General features: G+C 35.2%; 2 protein-coding genes across 7 annotated transcripts; one reads left to right on the forward strand and one right to left on the reverse strand.

Moving 5' to 3' along the window:
- Positions 1–3,937: 3,937 nt before the first annotated feature.
- Positions 3,938–7,841, forward strand: LOC139777703 (putative 3-methyladenine DNA glycosylase). Of its 4 annotated transcripts, none has more exons than XM_071715274.1 (6): positions 3,938–4,032; positions 4,516–4,682; positions 4,953–5,100; positions 5,177–5,383; positions 5,549–5,758; positions 6,879–7,841. In XM_071715274.1, exons 1-6 carry the CDS (start codon positions 4,014–4,016, stop codon positions 7,244–7,246), a joined length of 1,119 nt encoding a protein of 372 aa, XP_071571375.1. In that variant the 5' UTR covers positions 3,938–4,013; the 3' UTR covers positions 7,247–7,841. The 4 variants fall into 4 exon arrangements, with proteins under 4 accessions (XP_071571375.1, XP_071571376.1, XP_071571373.1 ...); XM_071715275.1 differs by having other exon boundaries at positions 5,180–5,383; XM_071715272.1 differs by having other exon boundaries at positions 6,003–6,956.
- On the reverse strand, positions 7,730–15,423 carry Dor (vacuolar protein sorting-associated protein 18 dor). Of its 3 annotated transcripts, none has more exons than XM_071715270.1 (19): positions 15,280–15,423; positions 14,872–14,970; positions 14,611–14,794; positions 13,993–14,327; positions 13,855–13,902; positions 13,304–13,493; positions 13,041–13,162; positions 12,481–12,696; positions 12,056–12,172; positions 11,884–11,996; positions 11,654–11,765; positions 11,164–11,346; positions 10,436–10,753; positions 10,113–10,248; positions 9,776–9,997; positions 9,470–9,621; positions 9,184–9,281; positions 8,508–8,819; positions 7,730–8,349 (listed from the first exon to the last, which is right to left on the reverse strand). In XM_071715270.1, the coding sequence occupies exons 2-19, from the start codon at positions 14,950–14,952 to the stop codon at positions 8,286–8,288; spliced, it is 3,003 nt and encodes a 1,000-aa protein (XP_071571371.1). In that variant the 5' UTR covers positions 14,953–14,970; positions 15,280–15,423; the 3' UTR covers positions 7,730–8,285. The 3 variants fall into 3 exon arrangements, with proteins under 3 accessions (XP_071571371.1, XP_071571370.1, XP_071571372.1); XM_071715269.1 differs by having other exon boundaries at positions 15,184–15,416; XM_071715271.1 differs by lacking the exon at positions 13,855–13,902 and having other exon boundaries at positions 15,184–15,415.
- Positions 15,424–15,456: the final 33 nt, after the last annotated feature.

Here is a 15,456-nt window from a genome sequence, read left to right on the forward strand (position 1 = left end):
CCTCAAACAGAAGATTATCAGATCGATTCTCACATGGTACGTATCTTTATAGGCCTGCAACTCACCCCGAAATTTGTTACCGAACCGGCAACGACGAGATAACCAGCTCTAACTATGAAATATCGAAAGTACATCGTGTGACAAGTAAATAAACGAAAGTTCGCTAAAGTTCGCGCGTCGGAACAATACAAAATGGCGTCTTGAACATACATAGAGTACGCTCCGATTCTTCTCGATTTTTTTTCACATCTTTGGCTTGATAAAATTTAAATTATTAGTATCGAATTTTATTCAGAAAAGTGTAAACTTTAAGAATATGCATTATAAAATAGTCAAATATATCATTAATACAGTGAAATTTGGCGAAAAGTCAAATTTTTCGATATTTTTTTTATATTTTCTCTAATAAAACACGCCATAACTTTTTTGTGGTTAACTTTTCGACAAAAATGTTCAAATAAAAGTTGTAGAGCGTACTTTTTTACATAAGAAACACCTATAATGGTAGATACAATGATGTTTAAACGTACGTGAAGAAATTTTAATTACGCACGAGGGTGTTGCGTACTATGGCGATCCATAGTCATATTATACCTAAAACTTTGAATACATTTGCTTTCAAGTAGTAAAATGATTATGAACTAACCATTATTGTTATTCTTAGTATTAGGACAAGCCGGTCGTCGTATATGGTGTCCCACTATTATTATTATTATTATTATTATCATTATTATTACTTCATAATTATTGCCAGAGCTCTTTTAGTTTCAATCATAAATCTACTTACGCACAATACCACGGGAAGGATAAGAGTTGGACTTTAAAAGTGCATGTTTTTTTTTACTTTTTTAATTTACTTTTTTGTTTTTTTTTATATTTTTGAAGTTTTTTTAATTTTTATGTTTTAATATAATATATTAACGCGAAGAAACTTATTCATCATCCTCACTCTCGTCATTTCAATTATTGCCACATTTTCCAGTACATTTGCAAATTTTACTGCAGGACAAATCAGCAGCACGGCAAGGACATGAAATAGATGTTCTGCAAGAAAAACTTTTTGAACTAATATCTTAATTAGGCTCTGGCAGGATCGAACGCAACGGACGGACGCACGCAACGCTAAACGGAGATCATATCACGTACGTTTGGGCAACATTGTATCTACCATTATAGGTGTTTCTTATGTAAAAAAAGTACGCTCTACAACTTTCATTTGAACAGTTTTGTCGAAAAATTAACCAGAAAAAAGTTGTAACGTGTTTTATTAGACAAAATACAACAAAAATATAGAAAAATTTGACTTTACGCAAAATTTCACTGTATTAATGATATATTTGACTATTTTATAATGCATATTCTTAAAGTTTACACTTTTCTGAATAAAATTCGATACTAATAATTTAAATTTTATCAAGCCAAAGATGTGAAAAAAATCGAGAAGAATCGGAGCGTACTCTATGTATGTTCAAGACGCTATTTTGTATTGTTCCGACCCGCGAACTTTAGCGAACTTTCGTTTATTTACTTGTCACACGATGTACTTTCGATATTTCATAGTTAGAGCTGGTTATCTCGTCGTTGCCGGTTACTCGCATTTTAGAAGGCTTTTGGCGGTTGAGTTGCAGGCCTAACTAATGCAATTGCAATTATTTTATAATAGAAAATTATATATTTCAACCATATAAAAAACATTGCGTAAAGCGCCGCGACACAATAATCGCACAGAAAAGACGTACATTTAATACGTATAATTCTCGTTTAGAACGCTAACTCTATATAATTATAATGGATTGTTCTTTTTTAACCAATATGTTTGGTATAAGATAATTACAGGTTGAGCCGTTTTTATTGCTTGCATTATCGCTCGTTGTACACGCGGCTCGAGTGCGATGTTTAGCGTATTTGAAACACGCCATTGCGAAGTCCGTTAATTGCCAGTAAACACAAACGAGAGCAATCGCGCGCATTATCGAATAATCGCGCGCGAGACTGGTCCCGCGCGACCTTGGCATTAGTTAATTTCATCTAATCGATTCGCTCGCCGCGCACGCATCACCAACTGAGTGCTGTGCCGAGTGCCGACACTGCCGAGTGCCGCGCCGATTGCCGCGGTTGCGCTTGGCCGCGCCGGCCTCATCGCTGCTCATCGCATGCTCGCGACGATAAGAAATCGTGTACAACGAAAAAAAAGTATTCGCGATCCACTTCGAATTCAAACGCACGCCGTTCCGGCTGGCGCGCCGCTTGTGAAGATTATGCTCGATTCACACCAATGGCTGCGCTTAGGGCAAAAAACAGCTCGGGAAAAGCGCTTAGTTGATTCTAAAGCCCCTTGCACAATGGTCGCTTTCGGCAGACAAAGCCGCTTAGTAGCAGTCGAACGTGATTGGCCCTTACTTTTAGAACCAACCAATCAACGCAGAGTGTTGATAAGACGAACTCAACAGTTGTGTCTGCTGGGTAGCGATCATGTAACTTTTTCCCTAGAGCGGAAACGTAAAAAGTGAATAGTTTCATGTAACTATCTCTTTCTATTGGTGTTGAATAGAAAGAGATAAACTTTTCACTTTTCACGTTCCGTCCTAGGGGAAAAGATACATGATCGATCCCCAGAACGCGCCCAATGCCAGGCAACAGGCAATAGGAATAGGAAATAACCAAAAAATCGTTAATTACAACCTAAAAAATTCGAATGCTATGATTGGTTTCCAACGTGACGGAAACTCTGTGTCTATTGCCTGTGTCACTGTTTATTCTGCATTTATACATGATTTCTGATTTCTATTCCCTGTTCCTATTGCCTGTTGCCTGGCATTGTGCTTTATTTTACTATTGGTTTGTGGTTTCTACTCTCTTTAGATTTTTAGATCTAGCGAGGAACTAAAAGCAAGAACCAATTATTTTAAGAGAATCTCTGAACGTTTAAGCCCGTCACACACAAAATGCATAACGTCGCATAAGCATAGCATAAAGGCCATCGCACACAAAATGCATAGCTTAGCATAAGCGTAGCATAAGACCGCTGGACCAATAAGCATCTTATGTAAATCAATATGGCGACTCTATGCTGGATGCTCATTGGTTTAGCGGTCTTATGTTACGCTTATGCTAAGCTATGCAATTTTGTGTGCGATGGCCTTAAGACCGCTGGACCAATGAGCATCTTACGTAAATTAATATGGCGACATTATGCTGGATGCTCATTGGTCCAGCGGTCTTGTGCTATGCTTATGCTACGCTATGCATTTTGTGTATTAGGCTGCGTTCGGGGAGCGCGCTATTAGCGCTATTGCATCATTCTATCTGTATCGCTCATCAAGTGTAGAACAAGGATAGAATAAGCAAATAGCGCTAATAGCGCGCTCCCCGAACGCAGCCTAGCCTTTACTGAGCGATTTTTTCCATTGAACGTAGCTACGTAGCTACGCGGGCATCTGGATGTCCAATAGGAGTGCGCAGTTCTTAGGAACAAAATGACGTGTTTGTTAGACCGTTGAATGATTAGAAACATATACGTATATATAAATTATCCAATTAGTTCGCCTGGTTCGCCTAGTCCAGCTTTATCATTCGCGAATGCGAAATTTTGCTGAAGTAAGACAAATAAAGTCGATGCAGAAATATAAAAACATTTCTATTCATACAATTATAACATACTGTTATACAATTATAGATTATAGATTTAAAGAATAATAGTATAAATAATAAAATTATTATAATTGTAAACAATAAAATTAATTTCAAACTAATTAATTGTAAATACAAGTTAAAGATAAAAGAGTATAAAGACATATAATATAAAATAATATAACAATTTGATAAAAATATAGTTTATTTTCGCGCGAACTGACCAAAAACCGTTATATTTGGGAATACTTTTCTCATTTGATTTTGTTATAAGATATGCAGCCTGCTGGCAGTCCATAGGTCCATAGGTACTTATGTAATCTGCAGTAATCAAAGGTGCATTATATTAATTTTGTGAGATTCACAAAACGCAGATTGTGTCGATGCTGAAAATATTCCACAGTAATTTTCTTTTAAATTTTTCTTAACTCTAATTATATCTTTATTTTGGTGAACAAGTAAAATTCTAATAATATTTTTACAATTTTTTTGTGTTTTAAATTTATGAAGATTTCAAAAAGATCTTAAACTTCCTCAGACTTTATAATTAAGTTTTCTTCGAAAATGAAAATATCATCTTAAAATATTTCAGAATTTACACATATAAGAATGCTAGAAAAGATTCAGATTTTAGCATTTCTAAAAAGTGTTAATTTGTACAACAAAATCTGAGAAATTTTTAAAAATATAATTATACAAAAATTGTGAAAAATTATGTGAAAAGAATTCTAAAATTTTCAGCAATGTCATCTCCAATTTAGTAATTAAGATTTAAATATCGTAAAGTATATAAAAAATTGTGAGCTGAAAACACCAAGAACACTGCCGGTTTTAAACCTAGCCTTAAAACCTGATGTTTCGCATTGTCTGAATTGTTTCGCGTAGAAATAATTCATTCCCAAGCCACTGGAAGTTGCGGGACGACTGGATTCGTGGCAAAAAGCCAAATAATGAAACGAACGAGAGCGGCTACGAGGATTCAGCAGGGAAATAAAATCGAGAAGGATGAGAGAGAGAATGGCGAGGATACGATAACCAAAACCCAAACGCCGGTTTGTTTACATTTTGTGTATAGCTGTCAAGAATAAGGGCGATTGTATCAGTTCATTTCAACGGAGTAGATATAAATGAAATAAATATTTCTTTAAGAATAATAGCACTTTTCTTACTTTTTCTTGAACGTTATGAGTTGATTTTAATATTTTTAATATGACTACACTGAAAAAAATCACTGGAAATAACTGGAACAACATATTAAATATTAAGTTAATTATGTAATGGAAATGTCATTCATCTTTTGCATCAGCATTACTTTTTGTTAGATGGTGTCAGAAAGACCAAAACTGAACCTCAAGTCCTTACGAAATCAAGATACTAAAAATATATGCGATACAATGGATCAAGTTGTTGCGTCTTCTAAAAGATCCAAGGGTTCTCAGAGAGAGCCCAAAATGGAAACTCACGTTGAAAGTAAGATCAATCAGTCAATTACAAATTATCTACTCTACTATTTTTGTAAACACACTCATCTATAATATTCATATAGAAGGAAAGGAAGAAGAGGAGTTAAAACCAAACGCAAAACCTGGTAAAGGAAAACGGAGAGCAGTTGTGGACTTGCAGATGATGAAAGCAGAATTGAGTCAATTAGAGGACCCTCCTGTGACACCCTGGGAGAAGGAATTATCTTCTGGCAGATTGCAGTACGAGTTCTTCGATACTCCCTGTGAAGAGCTAGCGCAGCGGCTGTTAGGTTTGTAAAGAATTCAACTTCTCTCACACAACACTACTCATTATATTAAAATTATCTTTTTATTTTTAAAGAATAATGTGGCAATTACTTAAAAGACATCCTATCACTTCTTTTCTGTTTCGTACAAGCTATATATTCGTTAATTTTTTTGTATTTCTCCTACAGGAAAAGTACTTGTAAGGTATCTCGAGAACGGGACTGTCCTCAAGGGCAGGATCGTAGAGACCGAGGGATATTTAGGCGCGATTGACAAGGCGTCCATGACTTACCAGAACAAAGTTACGCCTCGCAACCTGCCGATGTACATGCCACCGGGGACTATTTACGTTTACATGACATACGGCATGTACCATTGCTTCAATATCTCTAGTCAAGGTGAGTACAATAAAACCGATTTCTTTCATTATTTCTATGTACGAAGAATTAAGATACGTCTTCTTTTCACTTGTGTGAAATAATAAAGACCATAAAAATAATATGAGAGCAAAGAGCAAGATTGTCCCCTAACTCATCAATAGCAAAAAATACAGGAAGAATGTAATAAATTTGTTTAGAGGGAAAATATCGCGTTTTTACAATTTCGAATTACATTTTTATTACAATACTAAATAACGTTTAGAGGGGAATGCGCATGTTTTGATCAAAGCGGTGGAACCGTTGGTCGGCCTCGAGTATATGGAATTGCTAAGAAATATGCGGCGCAAGGATAACGGAAGAGAAAAACAAATCGCGAGACATGCAACGCGCCTAAAGCAATACGAGCTTTGCAATAATCCGTTCAAGATTTGCGACGCGTTTGCGATCGACCAGGACGCTTTCGACCGGAAGCTCGCTTATGCGTGTAATAATCTGTGGCTCGAGAATCAACCCTTTGTAAGGTCTCCTACTATAGTAGCCATACCATCTGAAACCCCTAAATCGGACAATAATCACGCCGTAAAGACGCGATATTATGTACTGGGAAGCGTCAGCGTCGACGAAAAAAATTCTGAATGCGAGAAACACGCTTACATCGCAATAAGTTAGGCTTTATAAATATTAAATAAGTAAAAAACTTCTTACGTTCAAATCTGTACCTGCTTGGCAAGTTTCAAATTTTTTCTCGTCTACGAAAATATATTTCTATTTGAGAAGTTAAGAATTTTTTAAAAATAGTTAAATTAACAATTATAATTTATAAATTTTTAATTCCTTATATCATTTTACGACACATCACGAATCTAAAATCATAAATTTTTAATCCTAGCGTGCGTGCTTAGCGGACTTCAAAATATAGAAGCTTAAGGTCGAAGCTAATCCTTGTTTTAGCTGAAGCTGAGATAGACTTTCATTGAATCCTTTAATAGTTGATATCTCTACACGACAAAAGAGCGTATTTTATAGCGCCATAGTTTCATAGAAATACCATATATTCTTGGATAGAAATATAGAAGAATTGATCCTTACATCCGCGTAGCTTCGAAAGATCTTCACCTCACTGTTAATAAGATCTTAGGTGTGGGATGTGCGGTGCTGCTGCGAGCCGTCGAGCCCCTAGAGGGTTTGGAGGGCATGGCTGATCAGCGTAAAATGAAGAGGAAAAGCCGCACCGATCTTAAATCGCACGAGCTGTGCAACGGCCCCTCGAAGCTCTGCATGGCGTACCAGCTTAATAGAGAACATAACAGGTATTCTGTTTGTACATGGAAGGGTATGTGGATCGAGGACGATGGTGCACTGGAGGATATCAAGATCGTTAAGGCCGCCAGGATCGGAATCGACAGCTGCGGTCCAGAATGGGCCAGCAAGCCTTTGCGCTTTTATGTTTATGGTAACACGTCCGTCAGCAAGAGAGACAAGAAAGCAGAGATGGAAATTCTTTAACTGCTCGAGGTTGATCGTTCTATCAAGTCCAATTTGCATGCTCCCACGTAAAAGAAAAAGTGATATTCTTATCGAGTGCATTTAAAAACATTCTTTATAAATCTGAATCATAATAAAGCAAAAAATTGGTCATTCGAATGAGATACCAAATTATTGTTAGAGAACCACGAAGCACAAGTTTTTTTGTTTCTTTTTCAAGAGAAACTATTTATATCGCTCTATTTTTAATTTCTTTATGAATGATAAAATACTTCACTAATGATCTCTCCATTTAATATTCTGTTATAAAAGATTGATAGTTCAAAAAAACTTATGCCTGTTAATTATTTATTTATACAAATTATTGATAAAAATGTTGACAAAAATTGATAATTAATATTGATACGATTAAATGGTAAAGTAACAATTCTGCGAAGATTCGAAAAATTTGATGATTATGAAATTGTCATCAACAAATTATGTACTATAAAGCATCAGCGTTGATTAAGATCTTAATGTTGTATACATTTATTTTATACATTTAAATTGTATACATTTATTTCTGGCATGTGAATAAATTAATCGATTTTGGCAATGAGTCGATTAAAGTAACTTATTACAATGATTGGATCTGTATTATGCGAATTAAGTTTGCTCTATATTAATCAATCTATACATATACATAAATATGATTTAAATTATATATAATTTAAATTATATATATTGGATCTAAATTGTAATCCTAATAATTAGATCATAATAATTTCACTATTATGCGACCCAAAAGTCTTAAGCTGAAGTTCAATGTATTGTAATATTTTTTTATGCATTTATCTTAAGAAACTTATAGCTATAAGAAAATTAATAAAAATTTGAAAAGTATCAAATCTCAAAAATTCAATGTTGAGATCATAATAATTAATTTATGACCAAGCTATGATTATCGTGTATATATGTATATGTGTATATACGTATAATACAGGGCGTAATTAATCTCTTCTTAAAATAAAAGAGAAAAAAATAAGCGTGCTTCTATCACATTTTCAGCGGGGAAACCTCATCACGTCCATTCCTTCATCACGCGTTCGTAATCCTCTTCCTCAATAAATGGCTTGTCTATCGATCTGTAAATCAATCATTACACATTGATTCATTAAAATCCAAAATTATTTTTAAATCATAGAATTTTATATAATGTTCGCATTCTAAAAAATATTTAAATTTTATTTAAAATTTTGCAATTAAAACTCTCCTTAACTGTTGAACTATTTATCAAACTTACTCTATCATAAGCTCTCCGCAGTAGAGGCATTCCGAGGCGACCAGCTCGTCGATATCGGCCTTGATTTGGTCCCTCGTCGACAACGACACGGAGATCGTCGAAGTGGTGTCTTCGGGCCGGTTCGAGATAGCCGTGAGTTGTCGCTGAAGATCCGCCAGTTTCGTCCTCTGGTCCATAGACAGCATCGGCGTTAACGCCGCTACTAAACAGTCACTGTGAAATTTATGACCGCAGGGAAATACGTAGAAGGGTCTCAGCAACAGTTGCACCTCGCATGTATTACACGTGTCCCGCGCATGCACGAAGGTGCATCTGAAAATAAACATAAATCATAATTAAATCGAGAACAGAAATGTGTATGATGCCCGATATAATCATATTGTAATAAGTAGCCATTTTTTCGAGTACGATACATTATATTTAATGAATTTTCGATAGACCTAACATATCCTAATTTTATTTTATTTTTATATTAAATTAAATTTAGATGAAGCAAATCGTTACTTTAATTTATTGTTGCGTAATTTTTCACGAACGTAAAATGATGCACAGAAATAATAAATCTTTAATGTACAACTGATGTAAAGAGCAGATCTTCACAAGCGCAAGTTAAGTGCATAAGCGCAATGTTAAAGAATGCAATATTAAAAATATTGGTACAATGCTTTATCAATACCTGGTTCTGAAGACTTGAATGTCCTTCCGTATTAGTTCTGCTGCTTTCGTGGCTTCCTGCATCTCTTCCTTAAGATCTTGAATATGCTGGTTATATTCCTGAACAAAATTTAACAAAAGTTGTTGTTTATAAATAATTACTTTTTTCGAATCTAATAATTTTTTATATCTATATAATTATAAAAAGATCATTAAAAGGAGATAAAATATAAAATTAGATATCTAGGACCGGGAGAAAATTTAGTTTGAAATCTGATCATAAATTCAAAAACAGATGTAGTCTGTACCTGCAGGGAATTGCAAATAGCTTCCTTGAAATGATCGATCGTGACGAAATCAGAGAAAAAGGGCAGAATATCTTCTATCCTAACTAAATCGCAGTGTTGCAAAAACTCCATTGCTTGCTGTATGTCGTCTTTTTCTCGTACCACGTGCTCCGCTGCACATACATGTACAACAGTAAAAATATATTTAAAAATAAATTTAATAATAAGTTATAATCACAAGTTTGAAATTACAATAAGTCTGTTCGTATATACAGCATTTCTAATCGGATCAAGATGATTGTTGATTAAAAAATTGTCTTGAATTACCTATCTTCAACCATAGTTTCTTCCTCAACTCGTTATCATGATCAGATGGCATAGCGGCGATTTGCTTAGCGAGATCTACGCTGATCGTGAGCGCGAGATCCACGGCGGTGGTCCAGAGACCGAGCAAAGCCGACAATTGCACGCAGGCTTCCGTCAAGCCTACCTCCTGACACAAACGCAACGCGTAATGCACGTCATAGTGCACCATGCTGATATCCTGACCTAGAAATAATAACAACAGGTTATTCCGTTTCAAACGAGTTACAATAAGTCAATAAACCAATTCATAACTGAAGTAAATTGATTCTCCATAAAAAAAAGGCCACAAGATGTTTACCTTGAGAGCTTATATATCGCATCACTTCGCCCTGCTTGTAACGCGCATACAAGGATAGAAGGAAGTTGTGAATTGCTTGCTCCTGCGAGCCCTGCTTGTACACGCAAAACTCCAAATATTTAATAATTTCTTTTGCCTGTAAAAAATAAAAAACCATCAATGAAGCTGCTTACGCAGTTAGAGAAAATAGTGTAGTTCCAGATATCATTACTTTTTAATGTAAATTTTAATTAATAACCAACTGTTATTCTTAATTTAGTAATTATCATTATATCGATAATTGTAAAATAAGAGTTATAATATGCTCTCTCTTTCTTCCTTACGTGCTTCTCGTCACTGTTGCATGAGACCAAAGCTGGCAGAAGCTTCGCCGGCTTCAGTGACGATCCTTGCGAGATCAAAACGGCCACCGTGGGCCGTGGCAGCTCTTGTAATAATATCCCGGCGAATTGATAGAAGAGGTCCTTATTGTTTTGACTCTTGAGTACCCCGAGTGCCTCCAAGTAGTTATTCTTGTACAGGTGCTGACGAATCACCTCCTCGTAGTTGCAGTGCATTATTGTCAGACATATCAGATTGTCTTTATCACCGTGACTGGCCATCAAGTCGTATATCGTGCTACGGTTTCTCCTGATACATTCCTGCATCCAAAGCTCTAGTTACCGTTTTTCAAGGTGATATTAAATTTAGAATAAATCGATTTAATTCGATAATTGAAAAAAGAGCACAAAAATGCAATACCTAAATACTGGAATAATTCTTAATTATAATTCTAAAATATCAATACTTCAAGAGATAAATTTAGAATTGTAAATAACAAAAATGTCAAACATAGTAGAAAATATATACAATATCAGAAAAAAATATTTAAAGTATTTTAATTATATTTATAATTAATTATATAATTAAAGAAAATTTTTTTAGAGATGCCTAATTTATATTTATATATCTTTTTTTTCTTCTTTCGAATTCCATATTTACTCATGAAATATAATTAAGAAGCACCCTGTACATTCTTTCTTTTCAATCCACCCTTATTCTCTCCAAGTACCTCGACTTTGGGAATGGTGAGAAAGCTGTCAAACTGCTTCTGCAATTCCGTGTACTGCGAATCGTGGAGGTAGGACGTGTTGCTGCTGCGCAGAGCTCCCATTTGATTCATAAACAGTTCCGTCACCCAAATGACAATCATTGTTATCTGCGTCTTGTCTTGCGTCTTCAAACCGTCGAGTTTCTGGAGACAAGTAATCATTTTAAAATAAATAACTATTAATTGCGATTTTGGAATTAAATAAGAATATTAAAAAACTTTGAAAATATGAAACGTTTATACAAAAATATAAAAGTAAGAAAAAATTGGAATGGAATTATATTATAGCAATTACATTTCAATATATGTATAACTAAAATAATAAATGTTTTCCATAGTATTATCTGACTTTGTAATTATTGTAATTAATTAATGCAAATGTTCATTAATTTTTGCGTAAAATAAGAGAACTGCTAGATAATAAAATCGTTAGATAATTCTTATCGTTTACCTTGCGCAGAAACGTTTTCAGGGCTTCAATTTGCCACTCCTGCAGAAACTTCAAGGAGACCTCCTCGAAAGACGAGTGAGTATCAGCGTATATTAGCGCGCTCTTCTCGTATCTGCAAAATGATATTCAAGATATTACAACGAAAACCAAATCAAATAAAAGTAGATAAAACTTGGAAAAAAAAAACTTTTTATATAAACATTCATATATACGCAAATGCACAAACTTACTCTTTATTCTTGAAGAGCATTTCCGCCTGTTTCACGAGCACTTGATCGATGTGCGCCGGGTTGTCTCTGCAATACTGCTTAGCCAGTTCAAACTCACCCTTATCGACGTATACCTGTATGAAAGATCATTGTTATTTTCAGATCAAAATTATTACATTCTTATTCTCTTTACCTGCCAAACGTTCCTATCTTCCTTCGTTACTTTGTACTTGAAAACAGCTCGCTCGCTATAAGCCCAAATCGACCTCGTTGCCGGATCCTTGGTGATGCCAATTAATTTGCCGACTGCCTAAACGTCATTAAATCATACTTGCATAACATAGGTATATTTAACATTTCGCGAGAAAGTTTTACCATTACATGAACTCTATAAAATCGAGTTCTATTGAATTAATTATATTTATATTAATTACAATTGCAACACATTCTCTCTCAACTCCCTGATTCTCAGTGTACTGTAATTATGCAACTCGTGCGATCGCGTAAAAGAGTCACGGTGGTCTCGCGCTGCGCGTGTACTTGGCGCGAGATACTACCGTGTCTCTTGATAACTGATCATCCTAATAATGATAAAGAATTGTTGAAAAGTGCACATACATCATTGTAAACGTCTTCGAATATCAATTCCTGATTTAGGAGCGATATGCCCTTCACGTGATCCGGATACAACAGCAACGCATGGAATTCCGTCAGCACAAAGGACAACGGCACCAAAGTGGTTTGCGGAACGTTACTACCCATGAGACTTGTTTCCGGGCACGTCAACATCCGTTGATTCACCAGTACGTATTTCGCGTCCGGTTTCGCGTCCACCTAAAACCGATCATCATGCACTCTTCATCCGGATCAATGGTTCTCAACGCGAGCCAATGAACTCCAGGGAGAGGTCGCCCCACATTTCTAAGCAATCATGCGTAAAAAGAACAACACATTAGGAAATTGCAAAGTTTATGAGTGAGCTATCCGAGCTTCCCTATTTCCGTGAATAGCGGAGGAATAACAAGTCGTGAAGATAAATGAAGTACAGAAGAGAAAGCAACAAGAGATTGAGGAACGCACGTTTAGATTTATATGTGATATTAACATTTAGATCTTTAAAGTAAAACAGAAATATGACAGTATATAATATATCAAGAGACACGGTACTATAATTATACCTGAGCATACAGGATACCAGCTTCCGTCAGCCATCCAAATGACTTTGGCAGGACGCCTAGGGATGGATAGTAAAATTGCATCTTCGAATATGGCAAAGAATTTATTACTTCGTTAAAGGTCTCTGTAAACATATAACACATATATTTATTCAAACATGCTGTATGTACCAACGTTTTTTAATTTCCTCAAATCGCAGAACACTGAGCAATTCTCCTCTTCCTTTTCTATTTCTCTTTGCACGCTTCAATAAGCGAATATTTACCTTGCGCGTTTAGATATCTATAGAATACTTGTTGCAAGAGAGGCTTCTCTTCGGGATTGCCAACGACACCAATATACTGGTAAATGCGCATAAGGGTGGTCACGATAATCACATATTTATCCGAATTAGGAATTTTGTGAAATTCTATTCCAGTGATCGGAGGCTTGCTATTCTTTCCAATGTCAAACACCTAAAATCATGTTTATAGCATTAAAAATATTTCATACTATTTCAGGTAGAATATTTAGATGATATCTAAACAATGATTAAAAATATAAATAATTAGAAAATATTAAGGTTATCCCTTTTATTTCAATCATACAAGATCACTGTATAAATTTCTAACTAGTTTTTACCTTTCATAAAAATACAAAAATAACTTTTAGCATTTATTGCTTTCTTTCATGACCAAAAAATGATAATGCCAATAGAAAATATTTCCTAATTACTTATTTAAATCTTGTGAAATCTGAATTTATCGTACCTATATAAATTATATTTATGTAAAAATACATATTATATAAATATATTTAAAAAACATACAAACTTACCAATCCTCCCGCCTCTTTTGAACCATAAAGAGGCAGATAATTCGGAAGCTTTGTTAAAAATGAATAATGTAATGGTGAAAGGGTGTTATTAACAGATAAATGAAATGATGGCCCTACTAGCGTGTAAGCAATTAATACCTGACGCCAGTACTGCTCCAAACTCGTGTTAAAAATCTTGTCAGTCTCCAAGCCGATCTCCGTTTCGAAAATCAGGCCTTTGGAAGTGCCTAGTAGAATGGGACCCGAGCTCGTTTCCGAAGCATTAGAAAAGTTCCAGCCCACCGCGGTGATCTCGTGACCCTTGAACTTGCCAGCTTGCTTGAGCTTCGTCGTCTTCTTATGCAAGTAGAATAATTCCGGCGGTGGGTTGTCCCCGTGTCTCGGCACCAAAGTTATCAGCAGGTGATGACCCAAAGGGTCCAAAAACAAGCCGGACATTTTCACGCTCAACGCATACTTGGACATGTCGATTTCTGCAAGTGAAAACTTGATGTTCTATCAACGAAGAATTAACTTTCAAGTAAATACGCAATGTATATATAATTTAACGTATACTTGATATGATAAAACGTAATATAAAACTTGCATTTATAACCTTCTTATTAAAGACTTATACAATTTATTAATATCTATATATAATTTATCAATAAATAAAATAACTTTTACGTATCTATAAGCCAAACAATATTTGCAAGAAAAATTTTATTATTCACATATTGTTACTAATAAAATAATGCAAGTAGCTGCCTGATCTACCTTCAGTTTTGTCAGGTTGTTTCATGTCGATGCGTAGCAAAATGTTGTTAGCCATAGCAATCACAATTGTGTTACTGCTAACAGCTAAGTGAAGAATTTTATCTGACGGCAGAAAGTTAACCTTCTGCTTAGTGAATATGGGCCCGTCATCTTGCAGCTTCATTTGAATAAATCCAGCTGTGCTCTGTAAAATAATGTTACAATGTTGTTGAGTGACTATCTATATCTATTTCGTTAACTGGCGTCTAGCAATGGACGTACGATATCAGGACGAATTGGTGGTGCCGGCACTTGCTTGGAACGCTGAGAAGCTTGCTCGTACTGGTCAAACATCGACGTCATCTTGATCGCTGAGTAAATCTGTGCACACATACATACATTTACATTAAAACCACGTTATTCAAAATATTAAAAATATAACAACAAACAGGATATTTCTATTCAATGTTTACATCTAATATGATAAAATCCAAATTTGCAAAAAAATAATATAAAGCTCAATGGATTCAAATTAATAATAAAATAAATATTGTAGATTCTCTGATACAAGAAAGTGACATTTGTTTCACTTGCCGATTCTATCTCGAGGTAAATAACAACACATAGGGGGGAGGTTTATAAGTCTAAAAATTCTTGCGTCTCCTAAATAAGTCCAATTGACCGTCTTACGCCATCGTAAAAGTCTTCAAAAGATGGATAGATTTCGTGCACGTGGCATCGAGGGGAGATGCCAAATTTTTCACGGCAAACAAATATTAAACAATATCAGCTGATCGCTGGTGTGACGCATAACGTCAGTCGGAACGTTCTATATCTCGATGAGTTTCGGAACGCGATTCCCCGATT

Source organism: Temnothorax nylanderi, unplaced genomic scaffold, assembly GCF_030848795.1.
Source record: "Temnothorax nylanderi isolate EJ_2023f unplaced genomic scaffold, tnyl_v1.0 TNYL_tig0158_pilon, whole genome shotgun sequence".
NCBI classification, from domain to species: Eukaryota; Metazoa; Arthropoda; class Insecta; order Hymenoptera; family Formicidae; genus Temnothorax; species Temnothorax nylanderi.